Raw genomic sequence first — 27,609 nt, forward strand, 5'->3', positions numbered from 1 at the left:
TTTAGACCTGATTGTGGAATGGAATGCCACACCTAGGCATATGAGGTATGGTTGGGGGCACTGTCACATGTCCAGCTTGGGAGCCATCATGTGTCCAGGTCGGGAGAGGTAAATGGACGAGACACAGACATGTGATGGGGGTGCAGTCACATGTCCAGATCAGGTGCCCTCACTTGCTGGAGTGCCATCTCCTGGTGGGAGCCAGTCACATGTTGGGGTGGAGCCACCTGGTGGGGGCGCAATCCTGTGCTGGAGACACAGTCACCTGTCGGGAGCTAGTCACCTGCTGGGGGCGCTGCCTCGAGCCTCATGGCGGCCTCTGTTTCCGGCATGGGCCCACTCGGGCCCTGTGCTCTGGGCCTTCTGCTGCTGTTCCTGGTGGTGCCACCTCCCCGGGTCGCAGCCTCGGTCCACAGACACCCAGAGAACCAGGGAATCTCCCTGACTGGCAGCGTGGGTAGGCCCTGCCCCAGGGGCGGGTGGGCGGCTGGAGACATTGTCCTTGGGGCCTCTCTCGGTGCCGGGCCTCCTCCTCTATGTCGCCTGCCCGCCCCTGCCCCTCTCCCATGTCCCCTGCCTTCCCTTCCTCCTGTGTCCCCTGCCCCTCCCCCGCATCCCCTGCCTGCCCTACCTCTCCTGTGGCTCCAGCGTGGCTCCACCGTGAGCTCCGTTCTCCCTGCAGCCTGTGGTCGGCCCAGCATGGAGGGGAAGATCCTGGGCGGTGTCCCTGCGCCGGAGAGGAAGTGGCCGTGGCAGGTCAGCGTGCACTACGCGGGCCTGCACATCTGCGGCGGCTCCATCCTCAATGAGTACTGGGTGCTGTCGGCTGCCCACTGCTTTCGCCGGTGAGGGGGCGCGGGCCTGGGATGGTGTGGGTAGGTGGGCCTGCATGGCGTGCCCACAGCAGCTTGGATGGACCCCACGCAAGCCTCCCCCTTCACCACTGTCGGCCCTCTTCACCACTGTCCGCCTGCGCAAAGCCAGGTCCCCACCAGTGAGGCTGGTCCCCAAACACACAGCTGGGTCCCCATCCGTGAGACGGGTCTCCCAAGTGCACGACCAGGTCCTCAAGAGTGACGCCGGTCCCGAAGATCACGGCCAGGTCCCCACATGCAAGGCTGATCCCATAAGTGTATGGTTAGGTTCCCATGAGCTAGGTTGGTCCTCAAATGCACAGCCTGGTCCATACGTGCAAGGCTGGTCCCCTAAGTGCACGACCAGGTCCCCACGAGTGAGGCTGGTTCTCAAGGGCACAGCCAGATTCCCACAAGTGAGGCTGGTCCTCAAGTGAACAGCCAGGTCCCCATGAGCAAGGATGGTCTCTAAGCACCTGGCCTTCCCAATTGCTCCTCCAACAGCCCCATTCACCACAGCTGCCCCGCACAGCAGGCATGCCTCTCCTGTGGCCATCTGGCCTCCAGAAGGATGTGTGCAGCCAGGTTATCTAAGAGTGAGAGCAGGTCTCACATGCATGGGCTGCTGGCCTGTATAGCTGGTGGCTGTGTACAGACTTGGGTCCCCAGAGCCTCCATGGGCCAAGTCGACTCCTTAGGGGGCAACTCTGCCAGACAGCCAGATAGGTCCCTACTATGCTGCAGGAAGAAGCTGGCTTTTCAATCCCACTGAGTGAGCACAAGCCCCCTGTGCTTGGCATGCCCAGGCTTGTGGGCTGACCACACAGGAAGCTGCGGGCATTGTGCCTCTGTTCTCACCCCCACAGGGACAAGAATATCAAAATTTATGACATGTATGTAGGCCTTGTAAACCTCAGGGTGGCCGGCAACCATACCCAGTGGTATGAGGTGAACAGGGTGATCCTGCACCCCACATATGAGGTGTACCACCCCGTCGGAGGTGACGTGGCCCTGGTGCAGCTGAAGACCCGCATTGTGTTTTCTGACTCCGTGCTCCCGGTCTGCCTTGCAACTCCAGAAGTCAACCTTACCAGTGCCAATTGCTGGGCTACAGGATGGGGACTAGTCTCACAACAAGGTAGGAATACAGTGCAGGGCTTTGTGGGCAGGATGAAGGCTTCTATTCCACCACAGGGAAGAAAATGCTCTGCCAGCTAAGGGGGCCAGGTGTTTGGGGACAGGAATCCCCATCCATCAATCAACATTTATTTGTTTGTCAGCGTGGATATTTTGTTGTTTTGTTTTATTTCTGACTGGCTTTGTTGTATGCAGAAAAATACAGCTACTTTGATGTGAAGTTGGTATGCAGTATATCAAGAACACAAATTTAAAAGCATAGTTTTCCTTAGGATTGTAAATGGAACTTAGAAATCTCTTTTAGCTTATCTAAAAACCATTTGTTATTAAACTTTTCTCCAGAAAGCCCTGTGCATTCTTTGTAGATTTATACCTGGGCACTTTTCCATATTTAGGTCTATTCAAAAGAGATTTTTAAAATTGCATTTGCTAATTAGTCACAGCTATTGATTTTGCACATTGATCTTATATCCAGTCATCTTATAAAATTTATTTTTAGTAGTTTATCAACTATTTTGACAGTTCTAGATAAAAGATAATATTTCCTTCTAGTAAAGACTATTTTATCTCTCTCTTTCCATATTTTATCTTTTATTTATTTTTCTTGTCTTCTTACAATGGTTGGAATCTCCAGTAGAAACGATGCCAGATCTTTTCTTGGTTTTGGTTTGGTTGGAAATGCTTATAATGGTTCACTATAGCATTTGTGGCCTGGCCTGGAGATTTCAGGTTTATGAAAATTATTTTCATAATTTTAAAATTAAAATAATTTTTTAAAAAAATTATAGATAATTATTGATTTTATTAAAATGCTTGCAGCAACTCTTGATAGGATCATATAGTTTTGCTCTTTTAATCTATTGATGCCAAGAATAGGCATTTAAGCTGGGTGCAGTGGCTCACACCTGTAAATCCCAGCACTTTGGGAGGCTAAGGTGGGAGGATTGCTTGAGCCCAGGAGTTTGAGACCAGCCTGGGCAACATGGTGAGATCCTGTCTCTACAAAAAATGCTGACTTAGCTGGGCTTGATGGCATATGCCTGTAGTCCCAGCTACTCAGGAGGCTAACGTGGAAAGATCTCTTGATCCCAGAAGGTCAAGGCTTCAATGAGCCAAAACTGCATATCTGCACCAAAGCCTGGGCAACAGTGAGACCTTCTCCCAAAAAAAAAAAAAAAAAAAAGATTTTAATGTGAGATGGGTCTAGAATTTTTTTCTTAGCTAATTTTAATCTTTGGCATCAGTGTACTGCTGACTTTGTAGAATGAAACTTTACCATTTATTTGTACTCTCTGCAATAGTTTCTATTAAAGTAAAGATTAGCTACTTCTTGAAGGTTTGATGTGGCTATAAAACACTCTGATCCTAGTACCTTTTGCGGGTATAAATGATTACTCTATCTTACTTTCTGTTATGGCTACTGGTTCATTCCAATTTTTAAATTTATTCTTAGGCCAATTTTGATGGATTATATTTTTCTAGAAAGTTGTTCATTTTATTCCAGATATTGAATATAATGATATTGTGTAAGATTGTAATTCATGTGCTATTATTTTTCTGACCTCTCTTCATTCCTTATCAGAGTTGCCGAAATTGTCTATTCTATTGCCTTTTTTATATAAAACTACCTGCTACAGATTTTGCATTGGTGTGCGTGGGGAGATGGGGGCGCATGGGGCTTTATATGTTGGGTGCTTTGCTATTCGTTCCTATAGCCATCTATTCATTCATTAAACTTTTTATATTCTTTAGGTTTGCTTAACCAAACTTTTCTAATTTTTTGAGCTGAAAATATAAAAGATATTCAACATTTCATACTTTTTCTATGAATAAATTAAAGATTATAACTAGTCCTTTAAAGTCTTCTTTGGTCATGTTACAGGTTTTGAATTCTTATATATTTGTAATTCATTTCTCAAAACTATGTGCACCCTATTTTGATTTTTTCTATATCCAATAGTATAGGACAAAATTTTTCATATCTACAAAAAAGGCCATTGGAATTTTATAGGAATTGCACTGAATGTTCAGACCATGTTGACTAATGTTGACATTTTAACAATATTAAATCTGCCTATCCATGAATATGGAATGTATTTCCATTTATTTGAGTCTTTAATTTCTTTCAGCAATGATTTGTAGATTCGAGTATACTAGTTTTTCACCACCTTTATTAAATTTATTATTTTAGAAGGCATGTTATTATTTTAGATGCTATTGTAAATGAAATTGCTTTTGTAACTATCTTTTTTGGATTGTTCATTGGGGGTGTATAGAAACACAACTGATTTTTGGCCATGTGCAGTGGCTCATGCCTGTACAATCCCAGCACTTTGGGAGGCCGAGGCAGAAGGTTCACAAGGTCAAGAGATTGAGACCATCCTGGCCAACATGGTGAAACCACATCTCTAAAAATATAAAAATTAGCTGGGTGTGGTGGCACATGCCTATAATCCCAGCTACTCAGGAGGCTGAGGTAAGAGAATCACTTCAACCCGGGAGGTGGAGGTTGCAGTGAACCGAGATCACGCCATTGCACTCCAGTCTGGGCGATAAGCGTGAAATTCCATCTCAAAAAAAAAGAAACTGATTTTTTTATGTGTTGACTTTATACCCTGCAACTTTGCTGAATTTGTTTATTATATGTAGTAGTTTTTTCTTTTTTTAAAGGATTAATTAGGATTTTCTATGTATAGGATCATATCATCTATGAATAGAGATTGTTTTACTTCTTTGTTTCCAATTTGAATGGCTGTCATTTCCTTTTCTTGTCTAAATTATCTGTCTAGAATTTCTAGTACAAAATAAATACCAGTGACCAAAGTGGAAATCCTTGTTTTGTTTCTGATCTTATGGGAAATGCTTTCAGTCTTTAACCATTGAATATGATGCTAGTTGTCAGTTTTTAAATAAATGCCCTTAATGTTGATGAAGTTTTTCTACATCAATTGAGATGATCCTATGTTGTCTTTTTTCTTTTATTCTATTAATGTATATTATATTGATTGATGTTCTTATGTTGAATTACACTTGTATTCCTTGGATAAATCTCCCTTTGTCATGATTTTATATGCTGTTGGATATAGTTTGCTAATATTTTGCTGAGGGTTTTCACATCACATTCTTAAAGGTATGATCTGTAGTTTTATTTTCTTATGGTGTCTTTGGCTTTGGCATCAGGATAATTCTGGTCTCATAGAATGAATTACGAAGTGTTGCTTCCTCTTCTGTTTTTTGGTGGAGTGTGATAAAGATTGATTAATTCTTCTTTAAATATTTGGTAGAATTTACCAGTGAAGTCATCTGGTCCTGTACTTTTCTTTTTTGGGAGATTCTTATTGTTGAATCAATCTCTTTACTTGCTATAGATCTATTCAGATTTCCTATTTCTTCTATGGGAGTTTAGATAATTTGTACGTTTGTAGAAATGTGTCTATTTCATCCAAGTTATCTCATTTGTGAGATATTATTTCACAAATTTATAATCATTTTTATGCATTTGTCTTTTGAATCCTGTAGCAAATAAAAAGTGGAATTAAAAAACAAATAAAAAGTGGAATTCAAAATCAAACTCACTTATGAGTGAGAACATGTGGTGTTTGGTTTTCTGTTCCTATGTTAGTTTGCTGAGGATAATGGCTTCCAACTCTATCCATGTCCCTGAAAAGGACATGATCTCATTTTTTTTTTTTTTTGCACAGTATTTCATGGTATACATGTATCACATTTTTTAATCCAGTCTATCATTGATGGGCATTTAGGTTGATTCCATGTCTTTGCCATTGTGAATAGTGCTGCAATAAATATATGCATGCATGTATCTTTATAATAGAATGATTTATATCATGGTTTAATGGTTTCTATATTTGCCCATGCATTTACCGTTACCAAAGTCCTTTAATTTGTCATACGGCTTTGACTCACTGTTTTATGTCCTTTTGTTTCAATGTGAAGCACTCTGGTTAGCATTTCCTCTTAGGAAGATCTAGTGGTGCAGACTTCCATGGCTCTTGTTTATCTGTGAACGTCTTAATTTCTCCCTCATTTCTGAAGGATGATGTCTGATATAGGATTCTTGGTTGAAAGGTTATTTTTTTTTCCTTTTAGCACTTTAAGTACATCATAACACTGTCTTCTGATCTCCTTAGTTTTTTATGAGAAATTGGCTATTAATCTGATTGAGGATCCTTGTACATGACTAGATACTTCTCTCTTGCTCATTTCAAGATTGTCTCATTGCCTTTAGTTTTTGACAGTTTGATTATAATGTGTCTTGTTGGGGGTTATTTGAGTTTATAATACTTGGAGTTTGTTCAATCTGAATTTGTAGATTTAAATATTTCAGCAGATTGCAAAATTTTGAACTATTATTTCTTCAAATATTCTTTCTACCTCATTCTGTCTATCTTCTCCTTCTGAAAATACCATAACACATATCTGGTTCATTTGGTGGTGTCCCAGGAGTCTCTTAGGCTCTCTTTACTTTCCTTCTTCTTTTTTCCTTTCTAATCCTTAGATTTTATCATTTGAATTGTCCTGTCTTCAAGTTCACCTATGCTCTCTTGTGCTTGCTCAAATTGTCTGCTTTGCCCCTCTAGTGAAGTTTTCATTTCAATTATTTGGCATTTTAATGCCAAATATTCTGTTTGGTTCCTTTGATAATTTCTACTTACTAATAGTATCATTTTGTTCATATATCATTTTCCTGATTTTCTTTAATTCTTTATGCTTTCCCTTAGCTCTTTGAGCATATTTAATATACTTGTTTAAAGTCTTTGTCTAGACTTCTTTAGGGACAGTTTCTGTCCATTTATTTTGTTTTCTTGAGTGTGCCATAGTTTTTTTCTGATTTTTGTTGTTATTATTACTATTATTGAAAACAGGAGTATTGAGTTTTATACTTATAATGAATGTTATATGTGGCTGAGTATTGATAATAATAATATATTAACTCTGGAAATAAGATGCTCTCCAACCCCAGGGTTTTCTGTGCTTTTTTTGGTTGTTGAAAGCTATAGTAGTCTGTTTAATGATTTTCCCAAACTATTTTTCAAAGACTGTATTCTTTCTCATGTGTGGTCACTGAAGTCTCTATTCCCTAGCTTCTGTTAGCTACTGTTTTGACAGTATTTTCTTGAATGCCAGGAACTAAAAACCAACAAAACCAAAAAACTCTTCTTATGATCTTTGCAGATTGACTCTGTGCCAAGACACTTTTTCAATACTTAGCCATGCGTGCACCAAGCCTAGGGATCAGCCTGAGATGAAAGTTTTGGTCTTCTCAGGTTCACTTATGAGCATGTGTCTACCCTGGGCATGTTCATGGCCTTCTAAATTCCCGCAAGTACAGGGGTGCTTTTCTAAAATCTTTTCTGATTTATTTACTTTTAAATTATATATTTTTATTTTGATAGATTTAGGAGGTACAAGTGCAGGTTTGTTACATGAATATATTGCATAGGGGTGAAGTCTGGGCTTTTAGAGTAACCATCACCCAAATAGTGAACATTTTTTCCAATAGGTAATTTCTCATCCCTCATCACCTTCCCTTCCTCCTACCTTGCTGAGTCTCCAATGCATATTATTCCACTCTCTGTGTTGTGAACTTTATTTAGCTCCCACTCATAAGTGAGAAGAAGCATTATTTGACTTTCTGAATTATTTCACTTAAGATAATGGCCTCCAGTTCCAACCACATTACTGCAAAAGACATGATTTTATTCCTTTTTATGGTTGATTAGCATTCCATGGTGTGTGTGTATGATATATGTTATTTATTTATACATATAATATAAAATAATATATATACACAAACACACCACATTTTCTTTATCCAATCATTTGTTGATGGGCACTTAGTTTGGTTCTATTTTTTTTTCTTTTTTGTTCATGCTGTCCCTGGGCTCGAAGGTTGGTTCTATATTGACATAGTTTGGATGTTTGTTTCCTCCAAATCTCACGTTAAAATGTGCACACCAGTGTTTGAAGTGGGGCCAGTAGGAGGTGTTTGAATCATAGGGGTGGATCCCTCATGAATGGCTTGGTGCCATCTTTGCAGTAATGAGTGAATTCTTGCTCCATTTGGTTTGTGCAAAAGCTGGACTAATGTTTAAGAGCCTACCATCTCTCTTGCTTCCTCTTGCATCATATGACATGCCTGCTTCCCTTTCACCTTCTACCCTGATTGTAAGCTTCCTGAGGTCCTCACCAGAGGCAGATGCTGACACTATACTTCTTGTACAGTCTGCAGAACAAATAAACCTCTTTTCCTTATAATTTCTCCAGCCTCAGTTATCCTTTATAGCTATGCAAAACAGACTAATAGCCATATTTTTGCTATTTCAAATAGTGCTGCAATAAACATACGAGTGCAGGTATTTTTTTGTATAGTGACTGATTTTCTTTTGGATAAATACCCAGTGGTGGAACTGCTGGATTGAATGGTAGCTCTATTTTTAGTTCTTTGAGAGATCTCTATAAAGTTTTCAATAGAGGTTGTACTAATTTTCTTTTTTTTCCTTCAACTTTTAAGTTCAGGGGTACATATGCAAGAGGTGCAGGTTTGTTATGTAGGTAAATATGTGCCATGGTGGTTTACTGCACAAATTATCCCATCACCTAGGTATTAAGCCCAGCATCCATTAGCTATTCTTCCTAATGCTCTCCCTCCCTCCATTCCCCTAAACAGGCCCCAGTGTGTGTTGTTTCCCCACTCCCTGTGTCCATGTGTTCTCATAATTCAGCTCCCACTTACGAGTTAGAACATGTGATGTTTGCTTTTCTGTTCCTGCATTAGTTTGCTGAGGATAATGGCTTCCAACTCCATCCATGTCCCTGCAAAGGACATGATCTCATCTTTTTTCCATGGCTGCATAGTATTCCATGGTATACACGTACCACATTTTTTAAATCCAGTCTATCATTGATGGGTATTTAGGTTGATTCCATGTCTTTGCTATTGTGAATAGTGCTGCAATGGACATTTGCATGCATATATCTTTATAATAGGATGATTTATGTTACTTTGGAAATATACCCAGTAATGGGATTGCTGGGTCAGATGGTATTTCTGCCTCTAGGTTTTTGAGGAATCGCCACACTGTCTTCCACAATGGTTGAACTAATTTACAGTCCCAGCAACAGTGTAAAAAATGTTCCTTTGTTCCTACAACCTCACCAGCATCTGTTGTTTCTTGACTTTTTAGTAATAGCCATTCTGACTGGCATGAGATGGTATCTCATTGTGATTTTGACTTGCATTTCTCTAATGATCAGTGATGTTGAGCTTTTTTCATGTTTGTTGGCTGCCTGTATGTCTTCTTTTGAGAAGTGTCTGTTTATGTCCTTTGCTACTTTTGATGTGTTTTTTTTTTTCTTGTAAATTCTGCTGTAAGTTCCTTGTAAGCCTCTCTGGATAATTAGACCTTTGTCAGGATGGATAGCGAAAAATCCTTTTCCCATTCCTGTAGGTTGTCTGTTCACTCTGATGATAGGTTTATTTTTGCTGTGGCAGAACTCTTAATTTACTTCTACGATCCCATTTCGTCAGTTTTTGCTTGTTGTCTGCATTTGCTTTGCGTTTGGTATGCAAATCTCCTATGTCCTGAATGGTGGTATTGCCTCGATTTTCTTCTAGGTTTTTAAGTTTTTTTGTTTTTTTGATATGGAGTCTTGGTCTGTCACCAGGCTGGAGTGCAGTAGAGTGATCTCAGCTCACTGCAACCTCCAACTCCCTAGTTCAAGCAATTGTCCTGCCTCAGCCTCTTCAGTAGCTGGGATTACAGACACACGCCACCACACCCAGCTAATTTTTGTAGTTTTAGTAGAGACGGGGTTTCACCATGTTGGCTGGAATGGTCTCGATCTCCTGACCTCGTGATCCACCCACCTCGGCCTCCCAAAGTGCTGTGATTAGAGGCGTAAGCCACCATGTCTGACCTCTAGGTTTTTTTATAGTTGTGGGTTTTACGTTTAAGACTTTAATCCATCTTGAGTTAATTTTTGTACATGGTGTAAGGAAGGGGTCTAGTTTCAACTTTCAGAATATGGCTAGCCAATTCTCCCAGCACCATTTATTAAATAGGGAATCCTTTCCCCATTGCTTGTTTTTGTCAGGTTTGTTGAAGATCAGATGATTGTAGGTGTACAGCCTTATTTCTGAGTTTTCTATCCTGTTCCATTGGTCTATGTGTCTGTTCTTATTCCAGCACCATGCTGTTTTGGTTACTGTAGCCTTATAGCATGTTTGAAAGTGGGTAGCATGGTGCCTCCAACTTCATTCCTCTTGCTTAGGATTGTCTTGGCTATTCAGGCTTTATTTTTTGTGCCATATGAATTTTAAAATAGTTTTCTTCTAATTCTGTGAAGAATGTCAATGGTAGTTTAATGGGAATAGTATTGAATCTATAAATTACTTTGGGCAATATGATCATTTTCACAATATTGATTCTTCCTGTCTATGAGCATGGAATGTTTCTCCGCTCGTTTGTGTCCCCTCTGATTTCTTTGAGCAGCAGTTTGTAGTTCCTTTTGAAGAGGTCCTTCACTTCCCTTGTTAGCTGTATTCCTAGGTATTTTATTCTTTTTGTAGCAATTACGAATGGGAATTCATTCATGATTTGGCTCTCTGCTTGCCTATTGTCAGTGTATAGGAATGCTAGCAAGTTTTGCATATTGATTTTGTATCCTGAGACTTTGCTGAAGTTGCTTACCAGCTTAAGAAGCTTTTGGGCTGAGACAATGGGGTTTTCTAGATATAGAATCGTGTCATCTGCAAGATAATTTGATTTCCTCTCTTCCTATTTGAACACCATTGGTTTCTTTCTCTTGCCTAATTGCCCTGGACAGAACGTCCAATATTATGTTTAATAGAAGTGGTAAGGCTGGGTACGGTTGCTCACGCCTGTAATCCCAACACTTTGGGAGGTCGAGGCGGGTGGATCACCTGAGGTCAGGAGTTTGAGACCAGCCTGGCCAACATGGCGAAACCCCGTCTCTATTGAAAATGCAAAAAAGTAGCTGCACGTGGTGGCACACATCTGTAGTCCCAGCTACTCAGCATGCTAAGGCAGGAGAATCACTTGAATCCGGGAGGCGGAGGTTGCAGTGAGCCGAGATAGCGCCTGAGTGACAGAGTGAAACTCTGTCTCAGAAAGAAAGAAAAAAAAAAAAAGGTGGTGAAAAAGGGCATTCTCTTGTACCGGTTTTCAAGGGCAATGACTGCCTCCAGCTTTTGCCCATTCAGTATAATATTGGCTGTGAGTTTGTCATATATGGCTCTTATTATTTTGAGGTCTGTTCCTTCAACACCTCGTTTAGAGTTTTTAACATGAAAGGATGTTTAATTGTATCAAAGGCCTTTGATTATTGAGATTGTCACGTGGTTTGTGTCACTGGTTCTGTTTATGTGACGGATTACGTTTATTGACTTGCGTGTGTCGAATCACCCTTGCATCCCAGGGATGAAGCCAACCTGATTGTGATGGATAAGCTTTTTGATGTGCTGCTGGATTCAGTTTGCCAGTATATTGTTGAGGATTTCTGCATTGATATTCATCAAGTATATTGACCTGAAGTTTTGTTGTGGTCATTGTAGTATCTCTGCCAGGTTTTGGTATCAGGATGATGCTGGCCTCATAGAACAAATTAGGGAGAAGTTCCTCCTTTTCAATTTTTTTGTAATGGTTTCAGTAGAAATGGAATCGGCTCTTCTTTGTACCTCTGGTAGAATTCAACTGCAAATCCATCAGGTTCTGGGCTTTTCTTGGTCGGTAGGCTATTTATTACTGCTTCAATTTCAGAACTTGTTATTGGTCTGTTCAGGGTTTCAATTTCTTCTTGGTTCAGTCTTGGGAGCATGTATGTGTCCAGGAATTTATTTTCTAGTTTTCTAGTTTCTTTTCTAGATTTTTTTAGTTTATGTGCATAGAAGTGTTCATAGTATTCTCTGATGGTTGTTTGTATTTCTGTGGGGTCAGTGGTGGTATCCGTCTCATCATTTCTGATTGTGTTTATTTGATTCTTCTCTCTTTTCTTCTTTATTAGCCTAGTTAGTGATCTATTTTATTAATTCTTTTTTTTTAGAAAACAGCTCCTGGGTTCATTGATTTTTTGAAGGATTTTTCATGTCTCTATCTCATTCAGTTCAGCTCTGATCTTGGTTATTTCTTGTCTTCTGCTAGCTTTGGGGTTTGTTTGCTCTTGGTTCTCTAGTTGTTTTAGTTGAGGTGTTAGGTTCTTCAGATCTTTCTAGCTTTTTGATGTGGGCATTTAGTGCTATAAATTTCTCTGTTAGCACTGCTTTAGCTGTATCCCAGAGATTCTGACATGTTGTCTCTTTGTTCTCATTAGTTTCAAAGAACTTCTTGATTTCTGCCTTAATTTCGTTATTTACCTAAGAGTCATTCAAGAGACGGTTATTCAATTTCCATGTAGTTGTGTGATTTTCAGTGAGTTTCTTAATCTTGACATCTAATTTGATTCCACTGTGGTCTAAGGGACTGTTTATTATGTTTTCAGTTATTTTGCATTCGCTCAGGAGTCTTTTACTTTTGCTATATGATCAATTCTAGAGTAAGTGCCATGTGGTGATGAGAAGAATGTATATTCTGTTGTTTTGGAGTGGAGAGTTCTGTAATTATCTATTAGGTCCACTTGATCCAGAACTGAGTTCAGATCCTGAATATCTTTGTTAATTTTCTGTCTCGATGATCTGTCTAATATTGTCAGTGGAGTGTTAAAGTATCCCACTATTACTGTGTGGGAGTCTGAGTCTCTTTGTAGGTCTCTAATAACTTGCTTTATGAATCTGGGTGCTCCTGTATTGGGTGCATATATATTTGGGATAGTCAGCTCTTCTTGTTGAACCCTTTACCATTACTTGGGTCCAGGGAGCTAAGCAGCATCATTCTGCGAGCCCGACTTCCATGGCACCCCACAAGTTAAGACCACTGACTTTGAATTCCAGCCTGCCGGTCACAATAGGTTGGAATCTGCTTAAGAAGGACCAGTTCCCCAGGAAGAGGAGCAGTGCCATCTCTGCAGTTCAGTCAACTCATCTCTTCCAGCCTGCTGGCTCTGGAGAGTCCAGACAATCTGGATGAAAAAGGGTCCTTGACAATGCAGCACAGCTGCACTACCAAGAAGCAGCCAGACTGCTTCTATAAGTGGGTCCCTGATTCTGTTCCTTCACACAAGGGACAACCCTCCCCAGGGTTATGTAGGGACAGATTTCCCACCTTGCTGGGAATCCTGGGGCCAGAGTATACAAAACTCCTGGGTCTCCGTATGTGCCTGAGTGGCTGCTCTGTGGGGACTCCACACAGCTCTGTGTAGAGACCCAAGGACCTGGTGACATTGGCTTATGAGAGGATCGCCTGATCTGGTTGCAAAGATTCATGGTAGAAGTGTGGTATCGCACAATCACTTCACCACTTCCTTTGGCTTGAGGGCGGGAATTCCTTTGGGTCATCACCCCACCCTGCTTTTCTTCATTCTCCGTGGGGGGAGCTGTTTGTCTAGTCAGTCCCAGTGTGAGAACCTGGATATTTCAGTTGAAATATCACCCCACCCTGCCTTTCTTCATCTCCCCACCCTGCCTTTCTTCATTCTCCGTGGGGGAGCTGTTTGTCTAGTCAGTCCCAGTGTGAGAACCTGGATATTTCAGTTGAAAATGCTGAATTCACTTGCCACTTTCACTTCTCTCTGTGAGTGCCACAGACCACAGCTGCTTCTAATTGGCCATTGTAGTCTTGTACTAATTTTCATTTCCACCAGGAGTGTATAAGCCTTCCCTTTTCTCTTCATCCTCACCAATTTCTGTTGTTTTTTGACTTTTTAATAATAACCATTCTGACTAGTGTGAGATGGCATCTCACTGTGGTTTTGAATTTCTCTGATGATTAGTGATATTGAGCATTTGTTCATATGCTTATTGGCCATTTGTATGTCTTCTTTTCAAAAATGTCTATTCCTTTGTCCTAGAAGTGCTTTTGAGCATTCCCAAAGAAATTCTCACTAGCTCTTGCTCATGGGCCTTAGGCAGTATATTGTATATACTTATACTTTTATTGCACATACGTTTACTATATATAGTATATTGTATATAGTTTATGATTTTTGAATCTATTGTGAATGCAATTTTCTCAAATTTCATTTTAATTGTTCATTGTTAGCATATTGAAGCATACTTGATTTTTATTTATTTCATATTGAGAAACCTAGTTTAAATTTTTTGTAATTCACTGTGAGTTTTTTCATATATTATGTTGTTTGTGAGCAAAGACAGCTTCTTACTTTCCAGTATGGGTAGCATTTCTCTCTCTTGCCTCATTACACTGGCTACAGCCTCTAATCTAATGTTCAATACAACTGGGAATAGTGGGTATCCTTGCCTTGTTCTTCATCTTAGTGGGGGAAATGTTTAGTCTTTCAGCATCAAGAATGATGTGAGCTGTGGGGTTTTTTGTAGATATCTTTTAACAGATTGAGGAGGACTTCTTTTGTTCCTAGTTTGTTGAGTATCTTTGTTATGAATAGGAGTAAGAAATGCTTTTTCTGTATCTATCGATGTGTTCCTGTGGCTCCTGATTTTTATGTTATTGATATATTATATTCAATTTTGGATATTAAACCCACCTTGCATTCCTATGATTAATCCCTCTTGGTCATTGTGTATAATATACTTTCTAGGTTGCTGGAATCAATTTGTTAATACTTTGTTAAAGATTTTTGCAACTATATTTATGAGACATATTGGCTGAATTTTTCTTGTGATGTTTTGTCTGGTTTTGGTATCAGAATAATATTCGTGTTTATAGTATTGGTATTGTTTTCTTCTTAAAGATTTGATAGAATTCATGAGCAAAGCCACCTGGGCCTGGGCTTTTCTTTACAGAAAGATATTTTATTTAATTTGTTATTTACTTTATGTATTTATTATTGTCCTATTATTTTTACATTTTCTTGTACAGGTGCATTCAGATTCCCATTTCTTCTTGAATTAGTTTAAGGTGTCTACTTTTTTTTTTTTTTTTTTTTTTTGAGATAGAGTTTTGCTCTTGTCACCCAGGCAAGTGCAATAGTGTGATCTCAGCTAACTGCAACTTCCGCCTCCCGGGTTCAAGTGATTCTCCCTGCCTGAGTAGCGTGGGATTACAGGCACCCACCACCAGCCTGGCTAATTTTTTTTTTTTTTTTTTAAGTAGGGACCAGGGTTTCACCGTGTTGGCCAGGCTGGTCTCGAACTCCTGACCTCAGGTGATCGCCCACCTCAACCTCTAAAGTGCTGGGATACAGGCGTGAGCCCACCACGCCCGGCCTTAAGGTGTCTAATTTGATAGCACACAGTTGTTTATAATAGCTCATCATTTAATTTTAATTTCTAAAGGGATAGTAAGTAATATTTCCATCTTTCCTGATTTGGTAATTGGCATCTTTTCTATTTTATCTTGGTCATTATAACTAAAGGTTTATCAATTCTGGTTGTCTTTTGAAGAACTGATTTTTGGTCACTGATTTTCCCCGTATTATTTCTGTTTCTTTTTCATTGATTTCCATTCTCATCTTTCTTAATTTTCCTTTCTTCTGATTGCTTTGAATTTAATTGTTCTTTTCTAGTTTCATAAGGTGGAAGCTTAGAGTGGTTTGTGACCTTTCTTCCTTCTAAATATAAGCATTTAAAGTTATAAATTTCCTTCTATGCACTTGTTTTAAACGCTTCCCACAAATTTTGGTATACCATATTTTTTGTTTTCATTTAGTTAAGGATATTATCTAACTTTCCCTCATAATTTTTTCCCTTCAAAATTTCTTAATTATAAGTATTTGGTGAATTCAAATAAAATTTTCTATTTAATTTTAACTTTAATTTCCCTTGTGCTTAGAAAAATACTTGCTATATTTTATACTTTTTGAACTTACAGAACATGTATATGGCCTAGAGTATGGGTCCGTCCTGGTAAATGATCATGTGTGTTTGGAAGAATATGTGCTTGCTGTCATTGGTGTGGAAATTTTATAAGTCCAGGTCCAGTTGGCTGATACATTTTAAGTCTGCCATACCTTATTGGTGTTACTGTCTTTTAAAAGCAGTTATTGGGGCCGGGCACAGTGGTCCACCTGTAATCCCAGCACTCCACCGGTCAGGAGAATTGAGACCATTCTGGCTAACACAGTGAAACCCCATCTCACTAAAAATATAAAAAATTAGCTAGGGTGGTTGGCATGCACCTGTAAAGTCCCAGCTACTTGGGAGGACTGAGACAGGAGAATACTTGAAGCCAAGAGACAAGAGGTTTGCAGTGAGCCCAAGATTACACCACTGCACTCCAGCCAGAGTGACAGAGCAAACTCCGTCTAAAAAAAAAAAAAAAAAAAAAAAAAAGCAGTTATTTAGAGTAGAGTATTAAAATCTCGATGACTGCTGAATTGTTTATTTCTCCTTTCAATTATGTCAGGTTTTGCTTCATATATTTTCAGGCTCTGATTGATTGGGTGCATATATATTTATAATTATGTCTACTTGGTGTGTTGATTCTGTTATCATTTAATCAACTGTCTTTCTTTGTCCCTAGTTACATTTGTTTTAAAGTTTGTTTTGTCTGATATTGATCTAGCCACTTAGGCTCTCTTACAATTACTGTTTGCATGGATATCTTTTTTCATCTTTTCACTTTCAATCTATATATGCCTCCGAATCCAAAGTGTATCTTTTGGTAGAAAGCATACAGTTGGGTCTTCCTTTTTTATGTAGCCTGGAAATCTCTGCCTTTTGGTTGAAGTATTTAGTCCTTCTTCACATATAATGTAATTATTGATTTTGTGGATTTAAATTTGCCATTTTGCTAAATGTTTTCTATGTATCTATATAATCTCTTTCCTCTATTCATTTTTCCATGCCTTTTTTTATGTTAACAAAGTGACTTTTGGTATGCCATTTTCATTCTTTCCTTGATTTTTTAGACTATATTTCAAAAGATGTTTTCTAAACAGTGGTTGTAGGGCTTGCTTTGTTTATCACAATCCAGTCAGATTCATACTGATTTAATTCTGGTGAAATATAACAATGGTTAAAGACCGAAAGCTTTCCCTCCAAGATCAGGAACAAAATTAAGATGCCTGCTTTCACCACTGGTATTCCATATTATACCAGAAGCTCTAGACAGACAAATTAGGTGAGAAAAATAAATAAAAGAAATCCAAATTGGAAATGCAGAAGTAAAACTATCTCTGTTTGCAGATGACATGATCCTGTATATAATCCCAATGAAAATCCCAATGAATCCTAAAAACAAACAGTAACAACAAAATAAAACTACAGATAATTTGTAAAATCCAGCCAAGTGACACGGTGCAAAATCAACACACAAAAAAATAAGTCATGCTTCTATACAACCTCAATGAACAATTCAAAAAGGAAAATAAGAAAATTGTTCCATCTGCAGTGGCACCCAAACCAAAACATATCTATGATAAAAATGTATCTAAGAAAATGAAAACTACAAAATGACATTGAAAACTACAGAACGTTGCAGAAAGAAATTTTTGAAAACATAAATAAATGCAAAGACAGCTGATGTTCATGGATTGGGAGACTTAATATTGTTAAGATGACAATATTACCCAAAGTGATCTACAAACACAGTCCTTATCAAGATACCAATGCCCCTTTTTGCAGAAATAAGAAAGTCAATCTTCAAATTTATATGTAATTAGAAGAGGCCACAAATAGCTAAAACAATCTTAAAAAAGAACAACCTGGCCGAGTGCAGTAGCTCATGCCTGTAATCCCAGCACTTTGGGAGGCCGAGATGGGCAGATCACCTGAGGTCAGGAGTTCGAAACCAGCCTGGCCAACATGGTGAAACCCCATCTCTACTAAAAATACAAAATTAGCTGGGTGTGGTCGTGGGCGCCTGTAATCCCAGCTACTTGGGAGGTTGAGGCAGGAGAATCACTTGAACCAAGGAGGCAGAGGTTGCAGTGAGCCGAGATCGTGCCACTGCACTCTAGCCTGGGCAACAAGAGCGAGACTCCATCTTAGGGAAAAAAGAAAAAAAAAGCAACGTTGGACGACTCATACTTCCTGATTTCAAAATATACCATGAAGCTGCAAGAGTCAAAATCATGGGTTATGGCATAAGGAAAGATATAGAGACCAATGGAATAGAATTGAGAGTCCAGAATAACTGGCCCATTCATTTTCAATGAAGGTGCCAAGTCCATTCCATGGAGAAGGAACCGTCTGTTCAACAAGTTGTACTAGACATTCACATACAAAAGAATGAAGTTGGACCCTTACTTCATACCATATACAAAATTTACCACAGAAGTTATTGAAGACTAAGTATATCAACTCAAAGTATAAAATTTTAGAATAAAACTGTCATTGGTTGAATTATCTCCCCCAAAAGACATATTGAAGTTAACACCCCCAGTAGTCATAAATGGAACATTTTAGAAATAGGCTATTTGCAAATGTAATCAAGTTAAGATGAGGATGTTAGGGTGGGGCCTTATCCAATATGACTGATGTACATATAGGAAGAGGAGAAGGGACACAGGCATGGAGCGTGCATGTGATGACAGAGGCAGAGACTGGAGCCATGCACCTGCCAGCCATGGAATGCCAAGGATTTCTGGCAACCATAAGAAGCTAGGAAAAGGAAAAGAGGGATCCTCCCTGAGACCCCTGAGAGGGAGCCTGGCCCTTCTGACACCTTAACATCAGACTTCTGGTCTGCAGAGCTGTGAGACAAAAACTTTTTGTCGTTTGAAACTGCCCAGTTTGGGGTACTTCGTGACAGCAGCCCTAGGAAACAAATACAGAAACATAGGTCAAGAAATCACGACCTTGGACTGGTTTCTTAGAGAAACCAGTGGTTAGCAATGGTTTCTTAGAGACAACAAAAACATGAGCATCAAAATACATTGGCCAGGTGTAGTGGCTCATGTGTATAATCCCAACAGTTTGGGAGGCCAAGGTGGGTGGATTAGTTGAGCCCAGGAGTTCGAGACCAGCCAGGGCAACATGGTGAAACTCAGTCTCTACAAGAAATACAAAAATTAGCCGGGCATGGTGGTGTGCACCTGTAATCCCAGGTACTCAGGTGGCTGAGGCAGGAGAATCGTTTGAACCCGGGAGGCAGAGGTTGCAGTGAGCCAAAGTTGCACCACTGCACTCCAGCCTGGGCAACAGAGCAAGACTTTGTCTCAAAAAAAAAAAAAGGGTCGGGCGCGGTGGCTCAAGCCTGTAATCCCAGCACTTTGGGAAGCCGAGGTGGGCAGATCACGAGATCAGGAGATCGAGACCATCCTGGCTAACATGGTGAAACCCTGTCTCTACTAAAAATAAAAAAAAAATTAGCCAGGCGTGGTGGTGGGCGCCTGTAGTCCCAGCCACTCGGGAGGCTGAGGCAGGAGAATGGCGTGAACCCGGGAAGCGGAGTTTGCAGTGAGCCGAGAACGCACCACTGCACTCCAGCGTGGGCGACAAAGCAAAACTCCATCTCAGAAAAAAAAAAAAAAAAAATTAGCTGGGTGTGGTGGTGAGTGCCTGTAGTGCCAGCTACTCAGAGGCTATGGCGGGAGGATTACCTGAGCTCAGTGGGTCAAGGCTACAATGAGCCAAAATTGCACCACTGCACTCCAACCTAGGTGGCAGATCTAAATTGTCTCAAAAAAAAATTGATAAATTGGGCTTCATTGAAATTAAAAACTTTTGTATGTCAAAGACAATACCAAGAAAGTGATAAGAATGGAAGAAAATATTTTCAAATTATGAATTGATAAAAGCCTAGTATCCGGAATATATAAAGAACTCCTATAACTCAACAAAAAGACAAGCAACCCAATTTAAAAATGGGCAGAAGACTTGAACTGACGTTTCTCCAAAGATAATATGTAAATGGTCCACAAGCACATGCAAGGATGCTCCACGTCATTAGTCATTAGGAAACACAAGTCAGAACCCCAGCGTCCATTCATCACTTGCTAAAATGGCTGTAATCAAACAAATGGAAAATAGGTTCTGGCAAGGGTGTGGAGAAAGCAGAGCCCTTGTTCATTGCTGGTGGGAATTAAAAATGACATACTCCCTGCAGAAACAATTTAGAAGTTCCTTAAAAAGTTAAACAGGGCCGGGCACGGTGGCTCAAGCCTGTAATCCCAGCACTTTGGGAGGCCGAGACGGGCGGATCATGAGGTCAGGAGATCGAGACCATCCTGGCTAACACGGTGAAACCCCATCTCTACTAAAAAAATACAAAACTAGCCAGGCGAGGTGGCGGGCGCCTGTAGTCCCAGCTACTCGGGAGGCTGAGGCAGGAGAATGGCATAAACCCGGGAGGCGGAGCTTGCAGTGAGCTGAGATCCAGCCACTGCACTCCAGCCTGGATGACAGAGCGAGACTCCGTCTCAAAAAAAAAAAAAAAAAAAAAAAAAAAAAAAAAAAAAAAAAAAGTTAAACAGGCCGAGTGCAATGCTCATCTTTAATCCCAGCACTTTGGGAGGCCAAGGCAGGAGGATTGCTTGAACCCAGGAGTTTGAGATCAGCCTGGGCAGCATAGCAAGACCCCAACTCTAAAAAAAAAATGTTAAACATAGAATTACCCTATGGCCCAATTACCATGCATAACAACTCCACTCCTAGGTATGTACTCAAAGGACTGAAAGCTAGTGTTCAAACAAGTACATGTACATGTGTGTTCTTAGTAGCGCTATTCACAGTAGCCAAAAGGTGGAAACAGCCCACATGTCCCACAGTGGGAAAATGAAACAAACTGGGGCATAGACATAGGATGGAAAATTATTTCAAGCATAAAATGGAATACATGCTACAACGCTGTCGGGCCTCACAAACACAATGCTAAGTGAAAAAGCCAGACACTGAAAGTCCTATATTGTGCGATTCAATGTATAGGAAATATCTGGAACAGGCAAATAATACAGATGGAATACAGATTGGTGGCTACCAAGGACAGGGTCTGGGGATGACTTTTGGCTTGATGAAAATGTTTTGGAATTAGATGGTGGTAATGGTTATATGGCATTGTGAATGTACTAAATGCCACTGAATTGTCTGCTTTAAAATGCTTAATTTTATGTAATGTAAATTTTGCCTTGATTTTTAAAAAGTGCTGTCCAGGTGTGGTGGCTCATGCCTGCAATCCCAGCACTTTGGGAGTCCGTGGCAGGAGGACAGCTTAAGGCCAGGAGTTTGAGGCAAGCCTGGGAAACATAGCAAGACTCTGGTTATAAAAGAGGGGTTTGTTTGTTTTTTACCTTTTTTTTTTGAGACAAGGTCTTGCTCTGTTGCCTAGACTGGAGTGCAGTAATATGAACACAGCTTATTGCAGCCTCAACATCCTGGGCTCCAGCGATCCTTCTTCCTCAGACTCCTGAGTAGCTGGGACCACAGGCATGCACCACCACACCAGGTAATTTTCTTTATTAGAGATGAGGGTCTCATTTTACTGCCCAGGCTGGCCTCAAGGGATCCTCCCTTCTCAAAGTGCTGGGGTTACAGGTGTGAGCCACCAGACCAAGCCAAAAAAGTTTTTATTAAAGCTTCAATAACAGAATTTTCATTGGAAACTCTCATCTTTCATGTGAGAATGCCTTTATACTCTACATTTTTATTTGAGACATCGTTTACAAACTGTAAAATCCGCAAATATTAAGTTTACAGCTCAATTATTTTAACATATTCTTTTTTCATTTTTTAAAATTTTATTTCCTGTAACATTGGAGGTTACAATGACTTTTTAAAGCAAATTCCAGACACTATATTTCATCCATAAATATTTCAGTGTAGACAAACATTTTATTTATATATTTATTTAATCTTATTTTATTCTTTTAGTGGCAGGGTCTTCCTCTGTCACCCAGGCTGGAGTGCAGTGGCACAGTCATAGCTCACTGCCGCCTCTAACTCTTGGGCTCAAATGATCCTCCTGCTTCAGCCTTCAGAGGAGCTGGGACTAAAGGTGTGCGCCACCATGCCTGGCTACTTTTTACACACGAATAGTCCTGTTGCATCACCATTACCACCCTCCAAGATAAAGGACATTTCCTCACTAGAGGAAACCTCCAGTCTCCCCAGGTGACAAATCCCCCTTGCCAAGGTAACCATATTCTGAATTTTGTCATCATTTAATAGTTTTTCCTGTTCTTAAACTTCGTTAATGAAATCACACAGCATGGATTCCTCTATGCCCAGCTTTTTTCGATGACTACTGTTTTTGAGATTCATTCATGTTGTTTCCACATCAGCAACTCACCCTTCTTTTTCTGTTGTGTCTTCTTTCAGTGTTTGCATGCAGCAAAGTTTCTTCTCTCCGTAGTCCTACTAATAGACATCTGGGTTGCCATCAGTGTTTAGGTCATGTGACTAAGTCTGCAACAGATATTACTGTGCAAGTCTTTTGGGGAATATACGTACTTATTTATCTTGGGTCTATGCTTGGTAGAATCTGTTGGCTGTGGTGTAGGGATAAATTCAACTTTATTAGAAACTGCCAAACATGTTGCTAAAGTGGTCATGCCATTTTTCAATCCTGTGAGCAATGTAGGAGAGTGCTAGTTGCTGCACCTCTTTGCCAATACTTGGTAGTGCCATCTTTTTCATTTCGGTTACGCTATTCATGTGTCATGACCCCTTCTTGAGGTTTGCTGACTTGTAGGAGTTCTTTATATACTCTGGATACATGTATTTTGATGTGTATTGCAAATATTTTCTACCAGACTGTGACTTGGTTTGTAATTTTCTTTTTTTGTTTTATTTTTCTTTTTTAGAGATGGGGTCTTGCTCTGTTCCCCAGGCTGGTTTCAAACTTCTGACTTCAAACGTTCCTCCCACCTCAGCCTCCCAAAGTGTTGGGATGACAGTCGTGAGCCATTGCACCTGGCCAGCTTTTAATTTTCTTGGCAATGTCTTCTGATGGGAAAAAGTTTTTAATTTTGATGAAGTCCAATTTATTTTTATATTAATATTTTGGTTTCACACATGGGGGGTCTTTTATATTCTGTTTATAAAGATTTGCCTATTGTAAGTTTACAAAGACAATTTTCAACATTTATTCTAGAACCGTTTTGAATTTAATTTTTATATTTAGGCATAAGATCCATCTGAAATTAATTTTTGTATATGGTGTGAGGAAAAGGCCAAGTTTGAGCCAGCTGGTGGCGGTGTCATGTTTGCTGTGACTTCGTGTGTGACCCTCAGTGGGCTTTCAGTGCTGTCCACAGCCCTCTCCTGAGCACTGCCGCTGCAGATGAGCATTGCAGTCTAGTAGTCAGAGCCAGCACGGGCACTCTGGAGCCTTTGCATTTCCACTTGTGTTTGGAGTCAGCCCCCTCATTTCTGCAAAATGCCTGCTAAGGTTTCGAATGATCCATTGTTTTCCATGGCTCTTGGTCCTGTTCCCTGAGACATCCTTTCTTTTGCATTCATCTCCTTGGCTACTCCTTAAGTCGGCTTTGAAAAGTGTTCATTCTGTCTATTTGTCATGATGTCAGGATGTCTTAAGCTATAGGACTTACATACTCAGGTTTAAGTTTTGTTTGCTTTGAGCAAGTTAGATGGATGTTTTGGTCATTATAATGTGAAAACTCTTATTTCTTTGTAGTATTTCACCAATTTGTGTGTCTATGATAATTGTAAATACATGCAATGACTGTATTTCTTTTTCCAAATATAATTCTTTATTTTATTTTATTTTTAAAAATTGAGTTAGGGCCTTACTATGTTGCCCAGGCCCAGGTCTCAAACTCCTGGGCTCAAGTGATCCACCTGCCTTGGCCTCCCAAAGTGCTGGGATTACAGGCATGAGCCACCACACCCAGCTCTACTGCTCCATTTTAATGCCAAGGAATAAGTGTTCTGGCAGCACAAACTGGTCCATGTGAGGTAACGCGGATACATTCAGGTTCAGCCAACAACGTTTTGCATTTTTATGCTTCTTTTCCTGCCAGCCCTAAGGAAGTCAGTGTTGCCTGAATGCTTTAATAAAACATATCCCTGTTTAGATGTATGCAACTGAGCCAGGTGCAGTGGTTCAAGCCTGTAATCCCAGCACTTTGTGAGGCTGAGGTAGGAGGATTGCTTGAGGCCAGGAGTTTGAGACCAGTCTGGACAACATAGTAAGATCCCATCCCTACAAAAAAGGAAATAAAATAAAATAATTAGGCAGGCATTGAGGTGCATACCTGTAGTCCCAGCTACTTGGGAGGCTGAGGCAGGAGGATGGTTTGCGCTCAGGAGGTCCAGGCTGCAGTGAGCCATAATCACACCACTGCATTCCAGCCTGTAACATAGCAAGACCCTGTCTCAAAGAAAAAAAGGTATGTAACCACAGCAGGACCCTGTCTCAAGGAAAAAAGAAAAAAAAGGTATATAACTGAAAAATAAGTTTTTAAAAGGTCTTTTATATATATTGCATTTGAGCAACTTTCTCAGACTTTCTTGGCTTAGTGGCCTTTTGACATTGTGAATATCCTGTTCTCCAGTTCAGACTGGTGACAGTTTTACAAGTACAGATCTTAGATTCTTATATCTTCTCCTGACATCCTCAATGTGCCACCACTCTTTCTGAGGTAACACTTCCTAAATGTCATCGCCGCCTTTTGGGGTGTGTTAGACTGTTGAGGGACAGCACCCCGAGGGTACTTAGAGTCACTGTCATCCAGCAGAGGATGTTTACCGGGAACTTTCTTAATTCTTCCCAGGACTTAGCACGGAATGCCTTAGCACAGGTGCCAACAGCCACACCCTGAGCCGCTCTTTATTCCAAGCCATGTCTTGCTTGATTTTCTCTTTGTCCCTAGGCTTTATTTTATTTTCAGAATATTTTGCTAGCTAGAAAGACTTGAGAACAGACTCAGTTTAATTTTCCAACCCAGAAAACTGCAGCCCCTGTCTTACAGGGGTCAGTAAACTACAGACGAGGAGTCAGATCCACTCCATTGCTTGGTTCTGTGTTGTCTGTGAGCTTAGGATGGTTTTTACACTTTTGTTTTTAAAATATTATTTTATATTTTGAGACACAGTCTCAGGCTAGAGTGCAGTGCATTGACCATAGCTCACTGCAGCCTCAAACTCCCAGGCTCAGGCAATCCTCCCACTTCAGCCTCCTGAGCAGCTGGGACTATAGGCGTGTGTCACGATACTCAGCTAATTTTTGTATTTTTTGTAGAGACGGGGGTCTCACTATGCTGCCCAGGCTGGTCTCAAACTCCTGGGCTCAAGTGATCCTCCTGCTTCAGTCTCCCAAAGTGCTGGGGTTACAGGTGAGCCAGTGCACCCAGCCTACACTTTTAAATAGTTGGGGGAAAAAAAAAACCCAAAAGAGGAATATTTCATAAAACATAAAAATTATTTAAAACTCAAAATTCAGTGTCCCTATATTTTTCTTCAAGCACATACATGCCCGTTTATTTACATATTGTCTCTGGCCGTTTCCATTCCACAACAGCAGAGTGGAGCAGTGGCTGCAGAGCTGAGACGGCCTGCAGAGCCTACAGTGTCTACTTTTTGGTCCCTTATGGAGTTTGTTCACCCCTTCTTCACTGTGTGTCCTCTACGGTTGTTTGAAAATTGGCGTCTTCTCTTTCGTGTTCCTCTCTTTTCTGTAATGCCTTTTCCTCAGCCAGAACCGCCACTTGGCTTTCGTCATTCAGCCTGGAAGTCATCTTGTGAAATCTCTCAAGTTCATTAAACATATTTTGTACTTTCCATGTCTCCGTCAGCAACAGTTTATGCCACTTCATCCCCCAAGCCACCATCTTCCCAACCTTCTATATCAGTTTTCCCTTCATTTTTCCAGATCCTACTGTGAGTGCTGCTAGCCACCAGCTTCCAAAACCAAGGCCACGTTTTTGATATTTTAGAGAAGCCTCTAATTCCTAGATGCCATTTCTGTATCATTTATCTATTGCCACAAGAATGCTGCATTATAAAGAGTGAGCAGCCCTGATTCACCCTGCAATGGGCCTTTACTGAGCTCAGGCAGCTGTGGGTTGGTGATGTAACCTGTGGGTTCTTCTGGTTGGGCTGAGCTTCTCCCATCGGGCTGCTGGCTGGCCTGGGATAGCCTGAGCTGAGGGGCTGGACTCTGCCCCATGCAACTGTCTCCATCCAGCAGGCTGGCCTGGCTGTGCCCCTCGGCAATGGTGAAGATTCAAGAGAGTGAGAAACAAGCACTTTTCCAAGCCCCTGCTTAAATCCCGTTGACCAAACCATGTCTATGGCAAAATTCAGATCCAAGGATTGGTGAAATGCAACACCACACCTAGAGGAACCACAAGACATATGGCAGAGGGCACCCATGTGGGAAAGGCGGAGAAGGGGACCCACTAGTGCAGTTCATTTCCCCTGCACTCCTATTTTACTACTCAGCGTACAAACATTTTAAATAGCGTAACTCCATTTTCTTCTTTAACCCCTTATACTTTTGTTCTGTATTTTTCTTCTATACATTATATTGGCATGAATGCTGCTTTAAATCCAGTAATCCTTGACCACATTTTTCACTAGTCTTTCATTTTTAACCACAACCAGGAAAGGGTTAACCCAAGGCCCAAATTCAGTTCACCCAAAACCAGGACCACCCACCCACCTCCCAGTAACAGCCCTCGTTCTCCAGCTCTGTCTCACAAATGTCTGCATCCTCCTCATCTCCGCCAGGGCATGTGAGCAGGCAGGTGTCTTAGTCCATTTGTGTTGCTGTAAAGGAATACCTGAGGCTGGGTAGTTTCTAGAAAAGAGGTTTTTTTTGTCGCAGGGTTCTGTAGGCTGTACAGGAAGCATGGTGCTGGCGTCTGCTTCAGGGCCTCAGGCTGCTTCCACTCATGCAGAAGGGGAAGGGACCACATGTCTAGAGGGGAGGAGAGTTCCCAGGCTCCTTTTAACAACAGCTTTGTCTGTTGGAAGCTAATAGAATGAGAACTCACTCCCCCTACCTCCACAGCACTAATCTATTCATGAGGGATGCACTCCCCAGGACCCAAATGCCTCCCATTAGGCCCACCTCCAACATTTGGAGTTGAATTTTAACATGGGATTTGGAGGGGACAAACATCCCAACTATAGCAGCAGGGCAGGCAAATGGTGCCTGCATGTCGACCTATGATCTGTAGGCCCAGGTCATATCCATGCTTCAAGGTACCCTCATTCCAGGAAAGCTTTCTCAAATTCAGCTCTGCCCTCTCTCCCTTCTGAGACACTGAATGCCATTTTATATGTCTGGTGTCTGTCCATCTCTCTTTGTTTGGGGCACAGAATTGGATTCATTCTAATTCTCAGATCAAAAAAAATTTACTCTTCGTTGGTTCCTGCACGGTGCTCTTTTAGTGTTTGCTTGCTTATAATAATATAGACACCAATCCAACAGGGAAACTAGAGCACTGACAACATATCTGCTTCTGTGACCCTGCCCCATCTGGCCTTCCACCTCTCCTCCTCTGAGGGAACTTCTTTTTTTTTTTTTTTTTTTTTTTTTTTGAGATAGAGTTTCGCTCTTGTTGCCCAGGCTGGAGTGCAATGGCATGATCTCCAGCTCACCACAACCTCCGCCTCCCGGGTTCTAGTGATTTTCCTGCCTCAGCCTCCCAAGTAGCTGGG

General features: G+C 40.8%; 1 protein-coding gene across 1 annotated transcript in view; it reads left to right on the forward strand.

Annotated features, from left to right (window-relative positions):
• The first annotated feature begins 309 nt into the window (after nucleotides 1-309).
• Nucleotides 310-27,609, forward strand: part of PRSS38 (serine protease 38) — a 30,407-nt gene continuing 3,107 nt past the window's right edge. Inside the window, exons 1-3 of the mRNA XM_017880099.1 lie at nucleotides 310-457; nucleotides 683-845; nucleotides 1,721-1,992. Coding sequence (XP_017735588.1) covers nucleotides 310-457; nucleotides 683-845; nucleotides 1,721-1,992 — 583 coding nt within the window. The remainder of the gene's footprint in view (nucleotides 458-682; nucleotides 846-1,720; nucleotides 1,993-27,609) is intronic.

Source organism: Rhinopithecus bieti, unplaced genomic scaffold (assembly GCF_001698545.2).
Source record: "Rhinopithecus bieti isolate Rb0 unplaced genomic scaffold, ASM169854v2 scaffold_11941, whole genome shotgun sequence".
Taxonomy (NCBI): domain Eukaryota; kingdom Metazoa; phylum Chordata; class Mammalia; order Primates; family Cercopithecidae; genus Rhinopithecus; species Rhinopithecus bieti.